The sequence below is a fragment of the Phycodurus eques genome, chromosome 6, assembly GCF_024500275.1.
Source record: "Phycodurus eques isolate BA_2022a chromosome 6, UOR_Pequ_1.1, whole genome shotgun sequence".
Lineage (NCBI taxonomy): Eukaryota > Metazoa > Chordata > Actinopteri > Syngnathiformes > Syngnathidae > Phycodurus > Phycodurus eques.
The window spans coordinates 10,987,368-11,002,184 of NC_084530.1; the positions used below are offsets into that span (position 1 = coordinate 10,987,368).

The 14,817-nt window shown below is 42.3% G+C and overlaps 1 protein-coding gene across 3 annotated transcripts in view; it reads left to right on the forward strand.

Moving 5' to 3' along the window:
• Positions 1-966: 966 nt before the first annotated feature.
• khsrp (KH-type splicing regulatory protein) overlaps positions 967-14,817 on the forward strand; it is a 31,269-nt gene continuing 17,418 nt past the window's right edge. The window contains exons 1-16 of one of the 3 annotated variants that reach the window (XM_061679232.1): positions 967-1,108; positions 1,181-1,334; positions 3,531-3,633; positions 3,714-3,767; positions 3,853-3,889; positions 3,968-4,032; positions 4,134-4,205; positions 4,299-4,356; positions 8,356-8,503; positions 10,274-10,372; positions 10,460-10,579; positions 10,753-10,855; positions 11,028-11,152; positions 11,529-11,819; positions 11,908-12,017; positions 12,117-12,205. In XM_061679232.1, the coding sequence (XP_061535216.1) occupies positions 1,245-1,334; positions 3,531-3,633; positions 3,714-3,767; positions 3,853-3,889; positions 3,968-4,032; positions 4,134-4,205; positions 4,299-4,356; positions 8,356-8,503; positions 10,274-10,372; positions 10,460-10,579; positions 10,753-10,855; positions 11,028-11,152; positions 11,529-11,819; positions 11,908-12,017; positions 12,117-12,205 (1,564 nt within the window). In that variant the 5' untranslated portion in view covers positions 967-1,108; positions 1,181-1,244. Of the gene's footprint in view, positions 1,335-3,530; positions 3,634-3,713; positions 3,768-3,852; positions 3,890-3,967; positions 4,033-4,133; positions 4,206-4,298; positions 4,357-8,355; positions 8,504-10,273; positions 10,373-10,459; positions 10,580-10,752; positions 10,856-11,027; positions 11,153-11,528; positions 11,820-11,907; positions 12,018-12,116; positions 12,206-14,817 lie in introns of all 3 variants that reach the window. The other 2 variants (XM_061679231.1, XM_061679233.1) reach the window with 2 other exon arrangements.

Genomic DNA, 14,817 nt, shown 5'->3' on the forward strand with positions numbered 1-14,817 from the left:
AATCTCTGAACTTTTGAATGCACATGTCCAATTGCAATGTTGCAATATCTTTTGCACAACTGACTGTTCTCTAACGAGGAGCTGAACTGCAAAATTCACAACAGGTGTTTGATCCATGAATGGAACAATACATTTCCTGGTTCAGTTGTATGTAAACAGCCCTCTTCATCATGCTGTTTACATTTTGACATCACGAGACCAAGACGACACCTAACAATTGTCGATTTGTGGAACAAACACCTGCTGTATATTTTACCGTCCAGCTACTTGTTAGAGAACAACAAGCAAGCAAAAAGTACTCACACATTGAACACTGGGACATGTTCATTCAAGTTTATAGAAGTTTACATTTAGTTCCCTTGCAAAGGTTATAATGCATTTTAGTTTCATTCTGAAATTTCACCCGATGGCTGAATATTCCAACTTTTTGTGAGTAGTATATACAATAGGAAGTATATGAATTAACTACTTTGGCATAAGAATAGTCACGTGACACGAGAAGGCACACTCAGTCGCCACAGTGCTTAACGTTTTCCATTTGATTGTTTTATACTTATGGCCTACAAATGTTTTCATACAATTGTGACTTCTGCGGCGTTATAACTGTCCAAATGACATGGATTAAAAGATGAAGACATGAACACAAAAATTAGACTCACAATTTGTTTAAATTTACAATTACACGTGGCGCTGCTGGCAATTTTTTAATTCCACTTAATTTGTCAGAAAATTATTATATATTCTTTACAAATGTAACTTCATCTATATACCAGTACAGCAATTTTTTTTTTTTTTTCATTTTTATTTGAGTATTCATACTGTCGTAAAAACATTTTTGGGTGGTGTGGCGTAAGATTTTTCTAACATAAAATAGGTGCATTGGCTCAATAAAGGTTGGGAAACTGTTGTTCAGTCGTATTAGAGCCGTATTGGTGGGATCTGTTGGTTCCACTCCAGTCCAGGAGGTGACGCAGTTTTATTGGCGTTAACATCAGATCTCAAAGAATAGGTAAGGCAGAGAAAATGCCTGAGAAAAAGGCCGGACTGGGGAGGGCCGTGAGCAGCGTACATTGATTGGTTATTTTAAGCAGGGAACTTTGCCGGCGTGGTAAGCGATCTCCCTCACATTGGCGTTCTTGTATCGCTCAACAACAGCTTTGGCCTTCCCGCTTGTGCGCAGCCCGACCCGGCCAAAGCCACTCGGCCTGCCCCCCCTTGCGTCCTTTCTCTTCCTTGTGATCACCATGTCTGAATTCGGCTCCTTGCCGACTAACGGCGTCGGCGCCGCAACGAAGAAAGATACTTTTGCGGACGCCATGGAAAGAGCCAGACAGGTAAATCGAAGTGCTGGCACACTGAAGAATGCAACTGGCGAAAGATTTAGCTTTAGGAGTAGCAGCTAGCTCGATTATCCTTGTCGTTAGCTTCAATTGACTAGCTAGCTTGTAGTGGTATGCTACCGGCGGCAAGGGAATCCCGTTGTAAGGCATTGTCGCTATTGTGAGTTTAGCTGAGTCGAGATTACAATTTGGGCTATCGTTTTTTGAGTAGAACCGTTGTGAACTCCAGAATCCCAACATTTCCGCTTTATGCTTCACCCAGTTCACGAATAATTTGGTTTTATTGGCTAAAGTCTAATGAAAAATATTATTCCGCTTTAAGCACTAAATGAAGTGACGCTAACCGTTAGTGTGATTGCTATTTGCGATTGGACCGTGATAATCTAACTTTATATCTGCCCGTCTGAATTCGAAATAACCACGGACTGCAGTGTTCACTCAATTGTACAGTATTTCCCTTTTGCAACTGTTTAAATATGTCGTGGTCACAGTTACAAAACCCAGACGGTTTTCTTGATTTTCCGATGAGAAGTTAAAAATCAGGATTAACCAAATTTATCACAGAAAACAAAATGTCAGTCGAAGGAATTAGGCCATCTATTTGTGTGTCAAATAGATTTGGGGGGGGGGGATTCAAATCAGGTAATTGTTCCTGTAATTCTAACATTCAGAAATTGATACCATTTTGGAGCTAGTCCGAATGCAAACATTGAACAGACAGTTATGCCATTGTCCACAGTACTTCCCAAATGACCTAGTAAATCTTCCCATTCATCCAGGTCATTGTATTCTCAGGGCATTAAATCAATTGCATCTGGACTGTTCAGGTTGTTTTAGCCCTGGTACATACCTAAGGATTTTTAAAAATCTTAAAAAATAGAAAATAAAGAAAAAATCTGGCATTTAACAGTTTTAGTCATATTGTGTGTGGTGTGTTCTGATAATCTCAACACATAACACCACACATAAAGATTCTGTTCCACCACTGATCTAGAAAAAAGTCATCCAAGGCAGAAATCTTGCATGATCACACGTGATCTCACAAAAACGAAGAAGAGCGGACCCTTCCGGGTAAGTTCCAACGTTTGCTCCGTGTTTCCGAAGGTTGCTTGAGGCAGGAGTATTGTAGAAAGGTGGCGATGTCAACGAAAATACTTTCTTTTGAAAATACTTCTTGCCACCTGGGGAGCCCACTTTTATACAAATGACATCATGTAGGACATGTTTGTTTTATTTAAGCCAGTTTCCTTTTTACTCCGGTTGCTTTTTGAATGGCTACAATCGGTTTCACGTCACAATTCACGGGGTCATGATGGGAGTAGTCGACTTTTCCCAAACACAAGCAGATTTTTGGTTGTAAATATTGAGCATGTTCAATATTTAAGATTGTTGGTCCTGACCCGTTTGGGATTTTTATTATCGAAACAAATCCACTCTCAACACACCTCGAACCAAAGGATAATCTTATAAAACACAATAGTCTGGCGTTAAACGTCCTTGGTCGGTAAGGGGAAAAATCGGGACAAAAATTGCCCATGTCTTTGTGTGTATCGGGCCTGAGAAGACACCAAAGTTTATCTGTCCATCTGTCTGTTTTCTATACCGCTTAACCTCATTAGGGTCACGGCTCACAGGTATGTTGAAGTCTATCCCAGCTGACCTCAGGTGAGAGGCGTAGTACACCCCACACTGGATGCCACCCAATCGCAGGGCACAGACATAAAAGCATTCATACTCACATTCACACTTAAGAGCAATTGATTTTTTTAAATTAACTTACCGTGCGTGTTTTTGGAATCTGTGACGAAACCGGAGTACCTGGGTAAAATCAATGCAATAAAAGGGAGAAAATGCAAACTCCAGCCGGGTAGGCCGGAGCCTGAATATGAACCCATGACTTCTAAGGGTTGATAACGAGTCGGTAACCGTGCTGCCTTCAACTAAGTTTATTCTGTTAAATATTGTATTGCAGAGTACAAGCAGCCTTCAGCAGTTCCTGCTCAAAGGCTAGATAGGCTAGAGATGTTCTATTGAGCCTTTGGGCATTTAGTGATAAAGCCTGCTCTGATGAGAGGCGAAATGTCCTATTAGCCAACCATTCTTAACACTCATCTAAATGCAGATTGTTTGTTTTTATAGTCTACAAAAAAAAACAATCTCTTGAATTTTCAAGTCTTTCCATCTTCCTAGATCGCAGCTAAAATCAGTGGTGAGAGCGGTCACATGGCGAGCAACAATGGAGGACCTGAGAGTTATCCATTCACTGCACAGAAACGATCCCTCGAAGAACCAGGTTGACAATCAGATCAAAACTTCCTTTTGTTGTCTGATCCTGTTATAATTGTTAGAGGCTTACCATTTCCTTTTATTTAGATGAACCAGATGCCAAGAAGGTAGCATCACAGAATGAAAGAGATTCTTCGTTGTGTACGTTGAATATGCACATTGATTCATCACAACTGCTGGATCCGCTCACTTTCCAGCCACTCAAATATTTCTCCTTCTCTTGCAGCCATTGGAGCTCAACTGGCTGCCCTGGCTCAACAGAGGTATGAGTTTATTTTTCCGGAGCTCTGTGATGTAATGCATAATGTACAGTATATAATTCCCTGTGTTACTGCCTACAGTGTCAGACCCTCTACAATGACAATAACAGAGGAGTGTAAAGTGCCTGATAGCATGGTTGGTCTTAGTAAGTGCATTAATTTTAACCTCCAAGGTCATGTAAAAGGTATTCAGCTGTTCTGTCCTACAAATGTGCAAACCAAAATCTAATTGTCTTTTTCCCTTTAGTCATTGGCAGAGGAGGTGAACACATAAACAAAATACAACGGGACTCTGGCTGCAAGGTCCAGATTGCACACGGTGAGCATCACAAGTACCAAGTTGACAACGTTGTGAATTTCTCCGCATTTATTTTTTAAAAATGTATTTCCATACGTTTCTGTATTATTCCAGACAGTGCTGGTCTTTCAGAAAGAAGTGTTTCTTTGACAGGTCCACCAGAGGCCATACAGTAAGTTCAGCTTCATATTTCAACTTTTTTTTCTCCCCAAATGTTAAGCCATTCTAATCTACAAGCGGTTTTCATTTACTGTAATTTGTCATAGATAATGCGCATTTTATTCCCCCCCAAAAATGTCAAAAGTCAATGGTGTGCATTATACATGGGTATAGGGGAAAATGAAGAAAAACTTTTCCATTTTATGAATGTATGCCGCCATCTAGTGGTTATGAAAAAAAACTACTTTCATTCCAATATGCCGCCGCCACCTAGAGGTTATGAGAGAGGTGTACACGTTCATTCAAATATACCACTGCTATCTCGAGGTTATGAAAAAGGTGTAGCCTACACTTTAATTCCAACATGACGGGTATGGATGACTGCATATATGTGCAGTTTACATACCCATTTTGTTATATATATATATATATATATATATAAATTATTATTTTTTTTAATACGACTGATGCCTGAACAACAACCATCGTTAATTTCTTTATGGTTATGTTTTGTTTGATGATAAATTTCTGAAATGCTTGACAGTTTAATTTGAATCCCATTAAAATGCAGTTAAATGTGTTTTGCCTGGCCCTTCATGTTTTCTTTAAAGAATTGTACCCATCTTACAAATTCTGCCTGGGTAATCAAACATATGAGCACAACTGTTTACTCATTTACTAAATAAAAGTATTTCAAAATAAGAGCAAGTAAACAAAAATAAAGCATTACGTGTTCAAATAAAGTGCTTAACTTCAGAATAATTATTAGAAGAAAAAAAAAATACAAGATACTTAGTTTTGATATGGGTTGAAGCAAAATCATCCATTGTAAAAATGCATTATACGCGAGTAGGATTTTCCAGAATTTTGAGGTCAACTTTGGGGGTGCGTATTATACATAGGTGCGCATTGTACACCCCAAAAATATGGGTGTGTGTTATCTGATATTTAAACCTTAGTTTCTACACATGATAGTTTTGACTTGGAGAAAGCACAATCTCATGCCCTTTTAAAGGTCAGAGGACAAAGATTAAAAAAAAAAAATTATTATTTAACTCTAGAGCCCCTTTATAAACCACTTGTGCCTTTTCGAAGTTATTATATAGCAGATATACAGCAGTTAAATCGATAAATATGATTCAGAATGCATCGTCAGCTTTTTGTATCCAGCGCATTCCGGTCTTCGTCTCTTTCTGGCGCTGTGACGTCAAATGAGCCAAACAGCCTGTTCATTCGGTGTTGTGTGCTATTGTTCCATGCTGTTGTTCCCGTCCTTTATTTGTTGTCATATGATTTAGCGATGTCACTAAGGTTTATTGTGTGGCAGTTGGTTGTACAAATGGTTCAGGCAGTGGCAAGAGTTTTTTTGGGCTTTCCAAGTGAAAAAGGAATACGTGACCAGTGGATGGGGAAAGTCAATCGACGGGAAGAAGCGTGGTTAGCTATGGGTGCATAGCAAGCATTCCACACTCTGCTGATCACTTCGAACCCGTATGTTTTGAGAAAGACTTAGAAGAAAGCATTGGATACAGAGGCAGAGGCTGAAATCAGCTGCGGTGCCAACTATTTTTCCGCCGTCAAGAGGTGAGGATTTCCTTGTGTATACCTACGACTCGTGGAACGGTGGACGACTGGTTAGAGCGCCTGCCTCACAGTTCTGAGGATCGGGGTTCAATCCCCGGCCCCGCCTGTGTGGAGTTTGCATGTTCTCCCCGTGACTGCGTTGTGTTTTCTCCGGGCACTCCGGTTTCCTCCCACATCCCAAAAACATGCATGGTAGGTTAATTGAAGACTCTACATTGACCGTAGGTGTGAATGTGAGGGCGAATGGTTATTTGTTTGTATGGGCCCTGCGATTGGCTGGCAACCAGTTCAGGGTGTTCCCCGCCTCCTGCCCGATGATAGCTGGGATAGGCTCCAGCACGCACGCGACCCTAGTGAGGAGAAGCGGCTCAGAAAATGGATGGATGGATGGATGGATACCTACGACTCTGTTATGGTTACTATGCACTGGGGAGTAGGAAAAAAAAGACCCATGCAGTACTTTTTCCAGTTCTGTCGTCTGGACTTTTGCCTCTGACAAGCCAACAGACACACGGCAAAGACTTTCTGCGCAGCGTGTTGTAAGGCAACACAATATATAGGAATACTGGATCGTATGTAAAAGCTTGTGCTGTGTCATTGAAACATATATGAATATATAATGCATATAGTGGTGTTAAAAAATATTGGCACCCCTGTTGTACAGCTGCTACTTGGCTGCTCGTTGTCATCACTGTCAGGGTCCGACCACCTGATCGGCTCAAACGTACGGTTTGACGATGCTCAGTTGGGTGCTCCTGTTCGTCGAAATCCTCCTCCGCATATTCAAACACGATGCTCGCTATTGCGTATAGAGTGTAGTGCGCTCTGTTTTTCAATTGAAACGTCACTTCTGGTAGCCCTTGTGGTGGATAGAGTAACCACAAACTGGTGTATTGAGCTTCGGGTATGTTCGGGCAGGACTCGATATGCGTCATAAAAAACAAATTTTTAGCTAAACAATATTTGAAAACTTGCTGGAATGAATAAATATGAATTTTAACTGACCCCATAACGTCTTTGTCATCTGACCTTTTAAGTCTGCTCTGGCTGTGTGACATGTTGCCCATTGCTGAAATGAGTAAAGTAATGGGATTTGGTTAAAGAAGATGATTGAAGGTGCATCAGTGTAACAAAGGTGTTAACAGACTATGAAAAAGACTCCTCCCTCTTGACTCTGAGACAGATAGAACTAGCAGATTGTTCTCCAGCAAAGTATACATTTACTACATTGCTGTTGTGTGCCATGGATATGCATTACTTGCATACATCTAATTCTAAACCCACAAATACTCACTGTGGAAAGGTAATTCAAAGACTCTTACAGACATGGCCTGCAAGGACAAACGGTTGGTTGGCATGCGTGTAGTGCTTCTATAGGAGCTTTCCCAGTGCAGCAACCTTTGCTTCCTTGGCTGGGTTGAGGGGCGCGAGTTTCCCAAACGCTGATCTTTAGGTTTTCCAACTGAGCTGCACTTGATGGACAAGGAAGCGGGCTGGACAAACTCTGTGCTCGCCGAGCTGCTGCTGCGGCGGACTTGGTGGCATAGTCCGCCCCTTGGAGGTTCGCCACAGAGCCCGTGACGGCCTGGGAGGTCCGCCTCCGCTGGCCGACTCAGTCCCACCAACGAACAGAGGTCCAAGCCAAAGCGGGCGTGTGATGCTGGCCGATGGAGACTCTCTGATGGTCCAATCCAGTCAGTCGCGGAGGGAACAAAAACAAAAAACCTACCATTCACAAATAAATGCAAATAGTGTTGTTGTTTTTTTTTTTTTTCATGCAAACACATTTACAGATACTAAATACTTCACACTTTTGTATTTAAAAACTGGCTAAGAGCTATCCATGAGGTTGTATTTTTTTTATTTATTGAACCTTATCTAGGTAAGGTATTTGCAATGCCAACCTGGCTGAAGACAGCAGAGTACAACAAAGGAAAATGGAACCGAATGCATATATAAACAAACTGTACAATGTGATATTGTAACAAGTTAAATATTACATTACATCATAGCACATGGTGAATAAAAGGTTCTCTAAAGTGAGGCTAAGCAGTATGGAAAATGGATGGAGGGATATAAAATAAGACATTGACAGCTTGAAACACCAGCATTTTTTTTCCGATCTACTAGGTGTCAGAAATGAGCAACATCAGCCTCATTTGCTTAAGCTACCCTGAACTAATTAGTGTGATGGAAACACAAACCACACGAGGCCACAGGAATCTTTTGTTCCTGGGCTGGTTGGTGGAAAAGCCCCTTATGTGACCAAATACTGGCCTGGTATGCATATTAAAGCATTTTACTTTTTTTTTTTTTTTTTTTTTTTTTTTTTTTTTTTTTTTTTTGAGATTATAGGTCATTTTGTCTGTGCATGAAACCTGTGCAAAAGTACTTTCCTTTTTATCACGGTGCGCTTCATTTGTTTCAGGAAAGCGAAGATGCTCATAGATGAAATCCTATCAAGGGGACACGATTCCCCCAATGGACAAACTGGTTCCATGCAGGAGATGGTCATCCCTGCGGGCAAGGCTGGCCTTATTATAGGCAAAGGAGGAGAGACCATTAAGCAGCTACAGGTTTGTAAAATGGCCAGAAAGCACTAATCTCATTTCAAGTGTGGGGAGTATAAAAATTCCCTTTATTATGAAGATGTTTTGGAACTTCCAAGGTCCAACATGATACGCATGTCGCTGGTATCGGACCCAAAACTGTTCAAATTCAGTTTCTTAATTTTTCACAAATTAATACTATTGTCCCCACGTGGATCTGTTATTGGCAATATCACAAGTGGCAGGAACCCAACAAACGCAACAGAGACCAAGAAGGCTTATGTGGAAGTTATATTTTTAAACTCACAAAGACCTGAAATGATGAGCTACACTAAAAATATTGATCATTAAAATAAATGAGTCAAGAAACTAGTAGATACAAATTGGGAAGATGCCCCCGTCACATGAAAGCAAGTCTAAAAAAAGTGTTTTAGGAAGTGATTTAAAAGACGGCACAGATTTTGCCACTTTTACAAGTCCATGTTAGAGAGTCATTCTAAAGAATTCCATCCATCAATCCATTTTCTGTACCGCTCATCCTCACTAGGGTCGTGGGTGTTCTGGCTATCTTCGGGCGAGAGGCGGGGTACACCCTAACTGGTCGCCAGCCAATCGCAGGGCACATAAGAAGAAGAAGAATTACCTTTTATTGTCATCAACATGCATGCATGCACACAAAATTTGTTCTCTGCATTTAACCCATGACAGTGAACACATACACATGTTAGTGGAACACACTGGAGCAGGGGGCAGCTGAAGCGCCCGGGGAGCATTTCGGGGTATCAGTGTCTTGCTCAAGGACACCACAGCCGTGAGTCCGGGGGATGTTGGCGGATGGTCCAGTCGGGGTCTTGAACCTAGGTCCCCCACGGTGGCAGGCGATGATCTTAACCATTGGGCCACTGTTGCATAAACAACCATTCGCACTCACATTCACACATACGGGGAATTTAGTCTTCAATCAACCTACCACGCATGTTTTTGGGATGTAGGACGAAACCGGAGTACCCGGAGAAAACCCACGCAGGCATGGGAGAACATGCAAATTCCACACAGGCGGGGCTGGGATTTGAACCCCGGTCCTCAAAACCCCTATGGAGGTCTAAATAGGCAAAATATGAGACCTTTAATTCTCCAGAACCCATTATCTGATTTAGAAATGTTTTTTGGTGTTGTACCTGGGTTGAAGTGGCCATTCCAACCAAACGTAGCATTTTGACAGACCATATTATTTGGGAAATCTTGTCACGTTGCTACTGTTATTTTTACAAATTGACTAATATAAAGGGTTGAAAATGGCTTACTGTCTTTGATGTAATGTTAGTGGCTCAACAAACATGAGTTTTGTTTCCTGAAAAGTGATGGTTTTGGAGATACAAAGATTCCGTCCGACCCAGCGATATATTTGTTATATATGTATGACACAAGTGTAAAGTAAGCTAACCATTGTAAAAATAATAAAATGCACATCTTTCCTAACAAGTCACAAAATGTATAGCAGCTAGCCATTCACCCTGTGGCAAGAGCTTGTAGATATTTGCATTAATCAACTCTTTTGCCTGGACCTACTAAGGGCTACCTACTGGCTCATCATTACATTGTCTCTGGCTGGAATGGTATTGAAATATTTAGTCTCTCAGCTATTCAGTCATAATTCTACTCCAAGTGCATCGGCATTGATCTGCTTGAGATTCTCTGGTGTCGTGGTTAGGGTTATTCAATTATTTCTATTATTATTATTATTATTATTATTCAATTATTCAGCTATGCATCTAACATTCTTTTGCAACTTTGAAGGAACGAGCTGGAGTTAAAATGATCCTTATTCAAGATGCATCACAGCCGCCAAATGTAGATAAACCACTACGCATCATTGGAGACCCATTCAAAGTGCAGGTACTTCAAAGTCCTAGATCATAGAAACATGCTTTCAGTTTCTTGAGTTTTTGCATGACATTTATTTGGTTGGCTGCTGTTTTGCAGCAAGCCAAGGAGATGGTCAATGAGATTCTACGAGATCGTGATCACACTGGTTTTGGTGACAGGAATGAATATGGCTCAAGAATGGGAGGTGGTGGTGGTGGTGGTGGCGGCGGCATTGATGTAAGTGAGATTTGACTTGAAATTTGGATGAACTGAATCTAATTATCTCGCAACAAATAGTTTAAATGGAAAACACTTGTTCCTCAACACACTTGTATTATTTTTCACTGTCATCTTGAAATGTGCTGGAATACAATGATGTCATTTCTGAGACATTTGTGGCATTTCTACAGATTGCTGTTCCTCGCCATGCAGTGGGGGTCATAATTGGACGAAGTGGGGAGATGATTAAGAAGATCCAGAGTGATGCTGGAGTGAAGATACAGTTTAAACCAGGTGAGTGCGCTTCAAAACACGTGTTGCATATTTTCATGCAGATTTCGTATACTTGGTGTTTTTCTTCCAAAGTCTGGTTTTTTTTTCCTGCTCTCTCACTGTTTGCTTTTTAACTACACATCTAGCACTTTTATTTTATATTTTACTAAATGTTTATACACTCACCTTTTAGATGATGGCACCGGTCCTGAAAAAATAGCTCACATTACGGGTCCTCCTGACCAGTGTCAACATGCTGCTTCCATCATCACAGACTTGCTCCAGAGTATCCGTACCAGAGATGATGGTGGTCAGGGGGTAAGTATGCAGTAAGCTGAGAGAACCTTTTTTCAGAATGAGACATTTAAATTGCGTTGTGTTCTACGTTACATTTAACGGAATGTGTGGCAAGACTGTTTGGTGGGAATGTCAGTAATGACAAGTTGTTACGCAAGTGTTTTTTTGAGTGAAATTTATGCCATGTTCAAGAAAAGTTTTTGGCCAATATTTGGTAAAAACAAATTTTCATCAAAATTGCAAGAAATACCATTATCAAGTATCTGTACTGGGTATTGCAAGTACTCAAATGTAAGTACTTTTTGAGTGATACCACTCAAAAGAAGTGGTATCATTGAATCCCTTTTTGAATCAGGTTTTTGGTCCTGAGCAGTTTGACTTAGTTTTTGTTCCACAGGGCCCCCCTGGTGCAGGGATGCCACCTGGAGGACGAGGACGGGGTAGAGGCCAGGGGAACTGGGGTCCTCCGGGAGGAGAGATGACCTTCTCTGTTCCTGCTCACAAATGTGGACTTGTGATTGGCAGAGGAGGGGAAAATGTCAAAGCCATTAACCAACAGACTGGTGCATTTGTGGAGATGTCACGTCAGCCGCTACCAGACGGGGACCCAAATTTCAAAATGTTCATAATCAGAGGTTCCCCGCAACAGATAGACTATGCAAAGCAGCTTATAGAAGAAAAGATTGAGGTACATTAAAGTGTTCTTTGGATTTCCAATGACTAGATGGGCTCACATTGAAGGATGTACTGATGAAGGAAGTGTTTTGTTTATCCAGGCCCCATTATGTCCCGTGGGTGGTGGTCCAGGTCCAGGAGGCCCTGGTGGTTCCCTGAACCCCTATAACCCCAACCCTTATAATGCTGGACCTCCTGGTGGTGCACCCCAGTATGTAAACCCTTGAATGTGGGAATCTTAACGTTTTAGCCCTGGATTAAACAATCTGGTGAATTTTAACCACTCAAGTTATCGTATCTGTCTTTACAGTGGTGGTACACCAGGTGGTCCTCAGTACTGTGCTCAGAGCTGGGGAAACAACTACCAGCAATGGCAGACCCCAGGGCAACATGACCCCAGTGAGTACCCAAAATTTCATTCATCCGTACTTGTTTTGTCCAACTCAGGGGTCCCCAACCACTGGGTCTGCACAGAGAGACTGAAAATATTTCATTGATCATCAGAATATGAAAGGAATTTTATTTTGAAAATCTGGTGTATCTGCCTGCCATGTGTCAAATCGCCTGTGATACGGGATAAAAGTAAGCCCATAAGTTAGCAAAATGAATGCAAAACAAACGTGTTAAGAGCTTATTTGAAAAGGCCAAATATGGAGACAGAAGAGCCTAAAATTTCAAAGAAAAAAAAATCCATTTAAGAGACAATGTCGGCTGTCTCAAAATATGAGTTTATCACTAATGATTCGCACGCACCAAACCTAGTGTGTGGTGACAGGATCTCAACTGAAGCAATGCAGCTATCAAAACTGCTTTGACACATGGAGAACTGGTACAAGCATTAAAATATAAACCTTTTTTTAGTTTTTGAAAGTAAAAGATGTAGTTAAAGAACTACTCAAGCAATTACTGAAGGCCACCACATCAACAAATGTGAGTGGACTGAGCGCATCATACTTGGTGGCTAACTGCATTGCCAAGGCTCAGTGAAGAATAACAAGCACAGGGCTCCCACTAATTACAGCTATTATCTCCAGCATGTGATGGTGAGTTGTGTTTTTCTTTTTTGTGTGTGTGTGTGTCTATGCCTGTCTGTCAAAATATTGCATCATCTAAAATAGGGCGCCGCGATTAGTCGACTAATTACGACGTCGACGATCAAAATCTTTGATGATAATGTCTTTTTTTTTTGCTTTGTTTTTTTCCCTGTTCCTCTCTCCTACTCGTGCTTCTTTGTGAGCCTCTAATGGGCGGTATCCTTGACATACGGGGAGTGTCTTTTGAAAATTCAGCTGGCCGCCTGGATGAATATGGACACTTTTCACATCCAATATCAGTTTCTGTGAAGAGGTGTGTGTACCAACAGTCATTTCGCACATTCAATAACAACAAACCGTAGTTCACTCCCAAACTTAAAACAACTTTGCCAGGCTAAAGAGGATGCATATCAAACTGGGGATAGGGCCCTGTATAATCGCGCTAGAAACCAGCTGACTAAAGAAATTAACATTGCAAAGAGAAACTATGCAGTAAAGTTAGAAAAAGTTTACCGCTAACGACTCTAAATCAGTCTGTCATGCATTACAATCTCTAACCAATTACAAGCAACCAAACCCCAAGCTGAGAACAATAAAAGACGAGCCGACGACTTGAACACCTTCTACTGCAGATTTGAAAAGGATGCTTTCACACCCCACACCCACCCAAGCCGCACCACCGACCACCATCACACCTCTGACTTCTGCGTTGACCATCCACGAACAGGATGTGAGACGCATCTTCAAACAACAAAAGATGAACAAAGTGGCAGGCCCAGACCTTGTCCCCATCCTGCCACAAAGTCTGCGCCGACCAGCTCGCCTCCAGTCTTCCCACAGATCGTCAATAGCTCTCTGGGACTGCGAAGTACCGTCCTGTTTCAAATGCTCCACCGTCATCTCAGTCCCCAAGAAACCTGCGATCTCTGGTCTGAATGACGACAGGCTTGTCGACCTTGACATCTGTGGTCATGAAGTCCTTTTGAACGCTCGTGCTGGGCCACCTCAAGAGTGTCACAGGTCCCCTGCTGGAACCTCTGCAGTTTGCCTACCGAGCATCATCTTCGGATGATGCAGTCAACATGCGACTACACTTCATCATAGAACACCTCGATGGCACGAGGACCTACGCGAGGATCCTGTTTGTGGACTTCAGCTCTGCGTTCAACACCATCATCCCTGAACTCCTCCAAGCTTCTCCAGCTCAACGTCTCGCCTGCCATCTTGCCAGTGGATTTACAGCTTCCTGACGGGCAGGACACAACAGGTGAGGCTAGGGGAGGCCACCTCATCTACACGCACTACCAGCACCGGGGTGCCCCAAGGTTGTGTCCTCTCTCCGCTGGTCTTCTCTCTCTCTACACGGACTGCACATCAACGCACCATGCTGTCAAACTCCTGAAGTTTACAGACGACACCACAGTCATCGGCCTCATCAAAGACAGTGACGAGTCTGCGTATCGACAGGAAGTGGAGCGGCTGGAGCTGTGGTGCAGCCGACACAACCTGGAGATGAACACGCTCAAGATTGTCGAGATGATTGTGGACTTCAGCAGGCATCCTTCGCCACAGCTGCCCCTCACATTGTCCAACTGCCCATTCTGGGAATTAAAGTCTCTCAGGACCTGAAGTGGGAGTTCAACATAAACTCCATCCTCAAAAAGGCCCAGCAGAGGATGTACTTCATGCGGCTTCTGAGGAAGCATGGCCTGCCACAGGAGCTGTTGAGGCAGTTCTACACAGTGGTCATCCAATCAGTCCTGTGTTCTTCCATCACAGTCTGGTTTGGTGCTGCTACAAAAAAGGAAAAAAACTGACTCCAACGGACAATCAAAACTGCTGAAAAGATTGTCGGTACCCCACTAACCACCCTTGAGGACTTGCACACTGCCAGAACTAAGACGAGCATGCAAAATCCTCTTGGACCCTCCACATCCTGGTCACCACCTCTTCCAGCTCCTTACCCCAGCTAGGCGC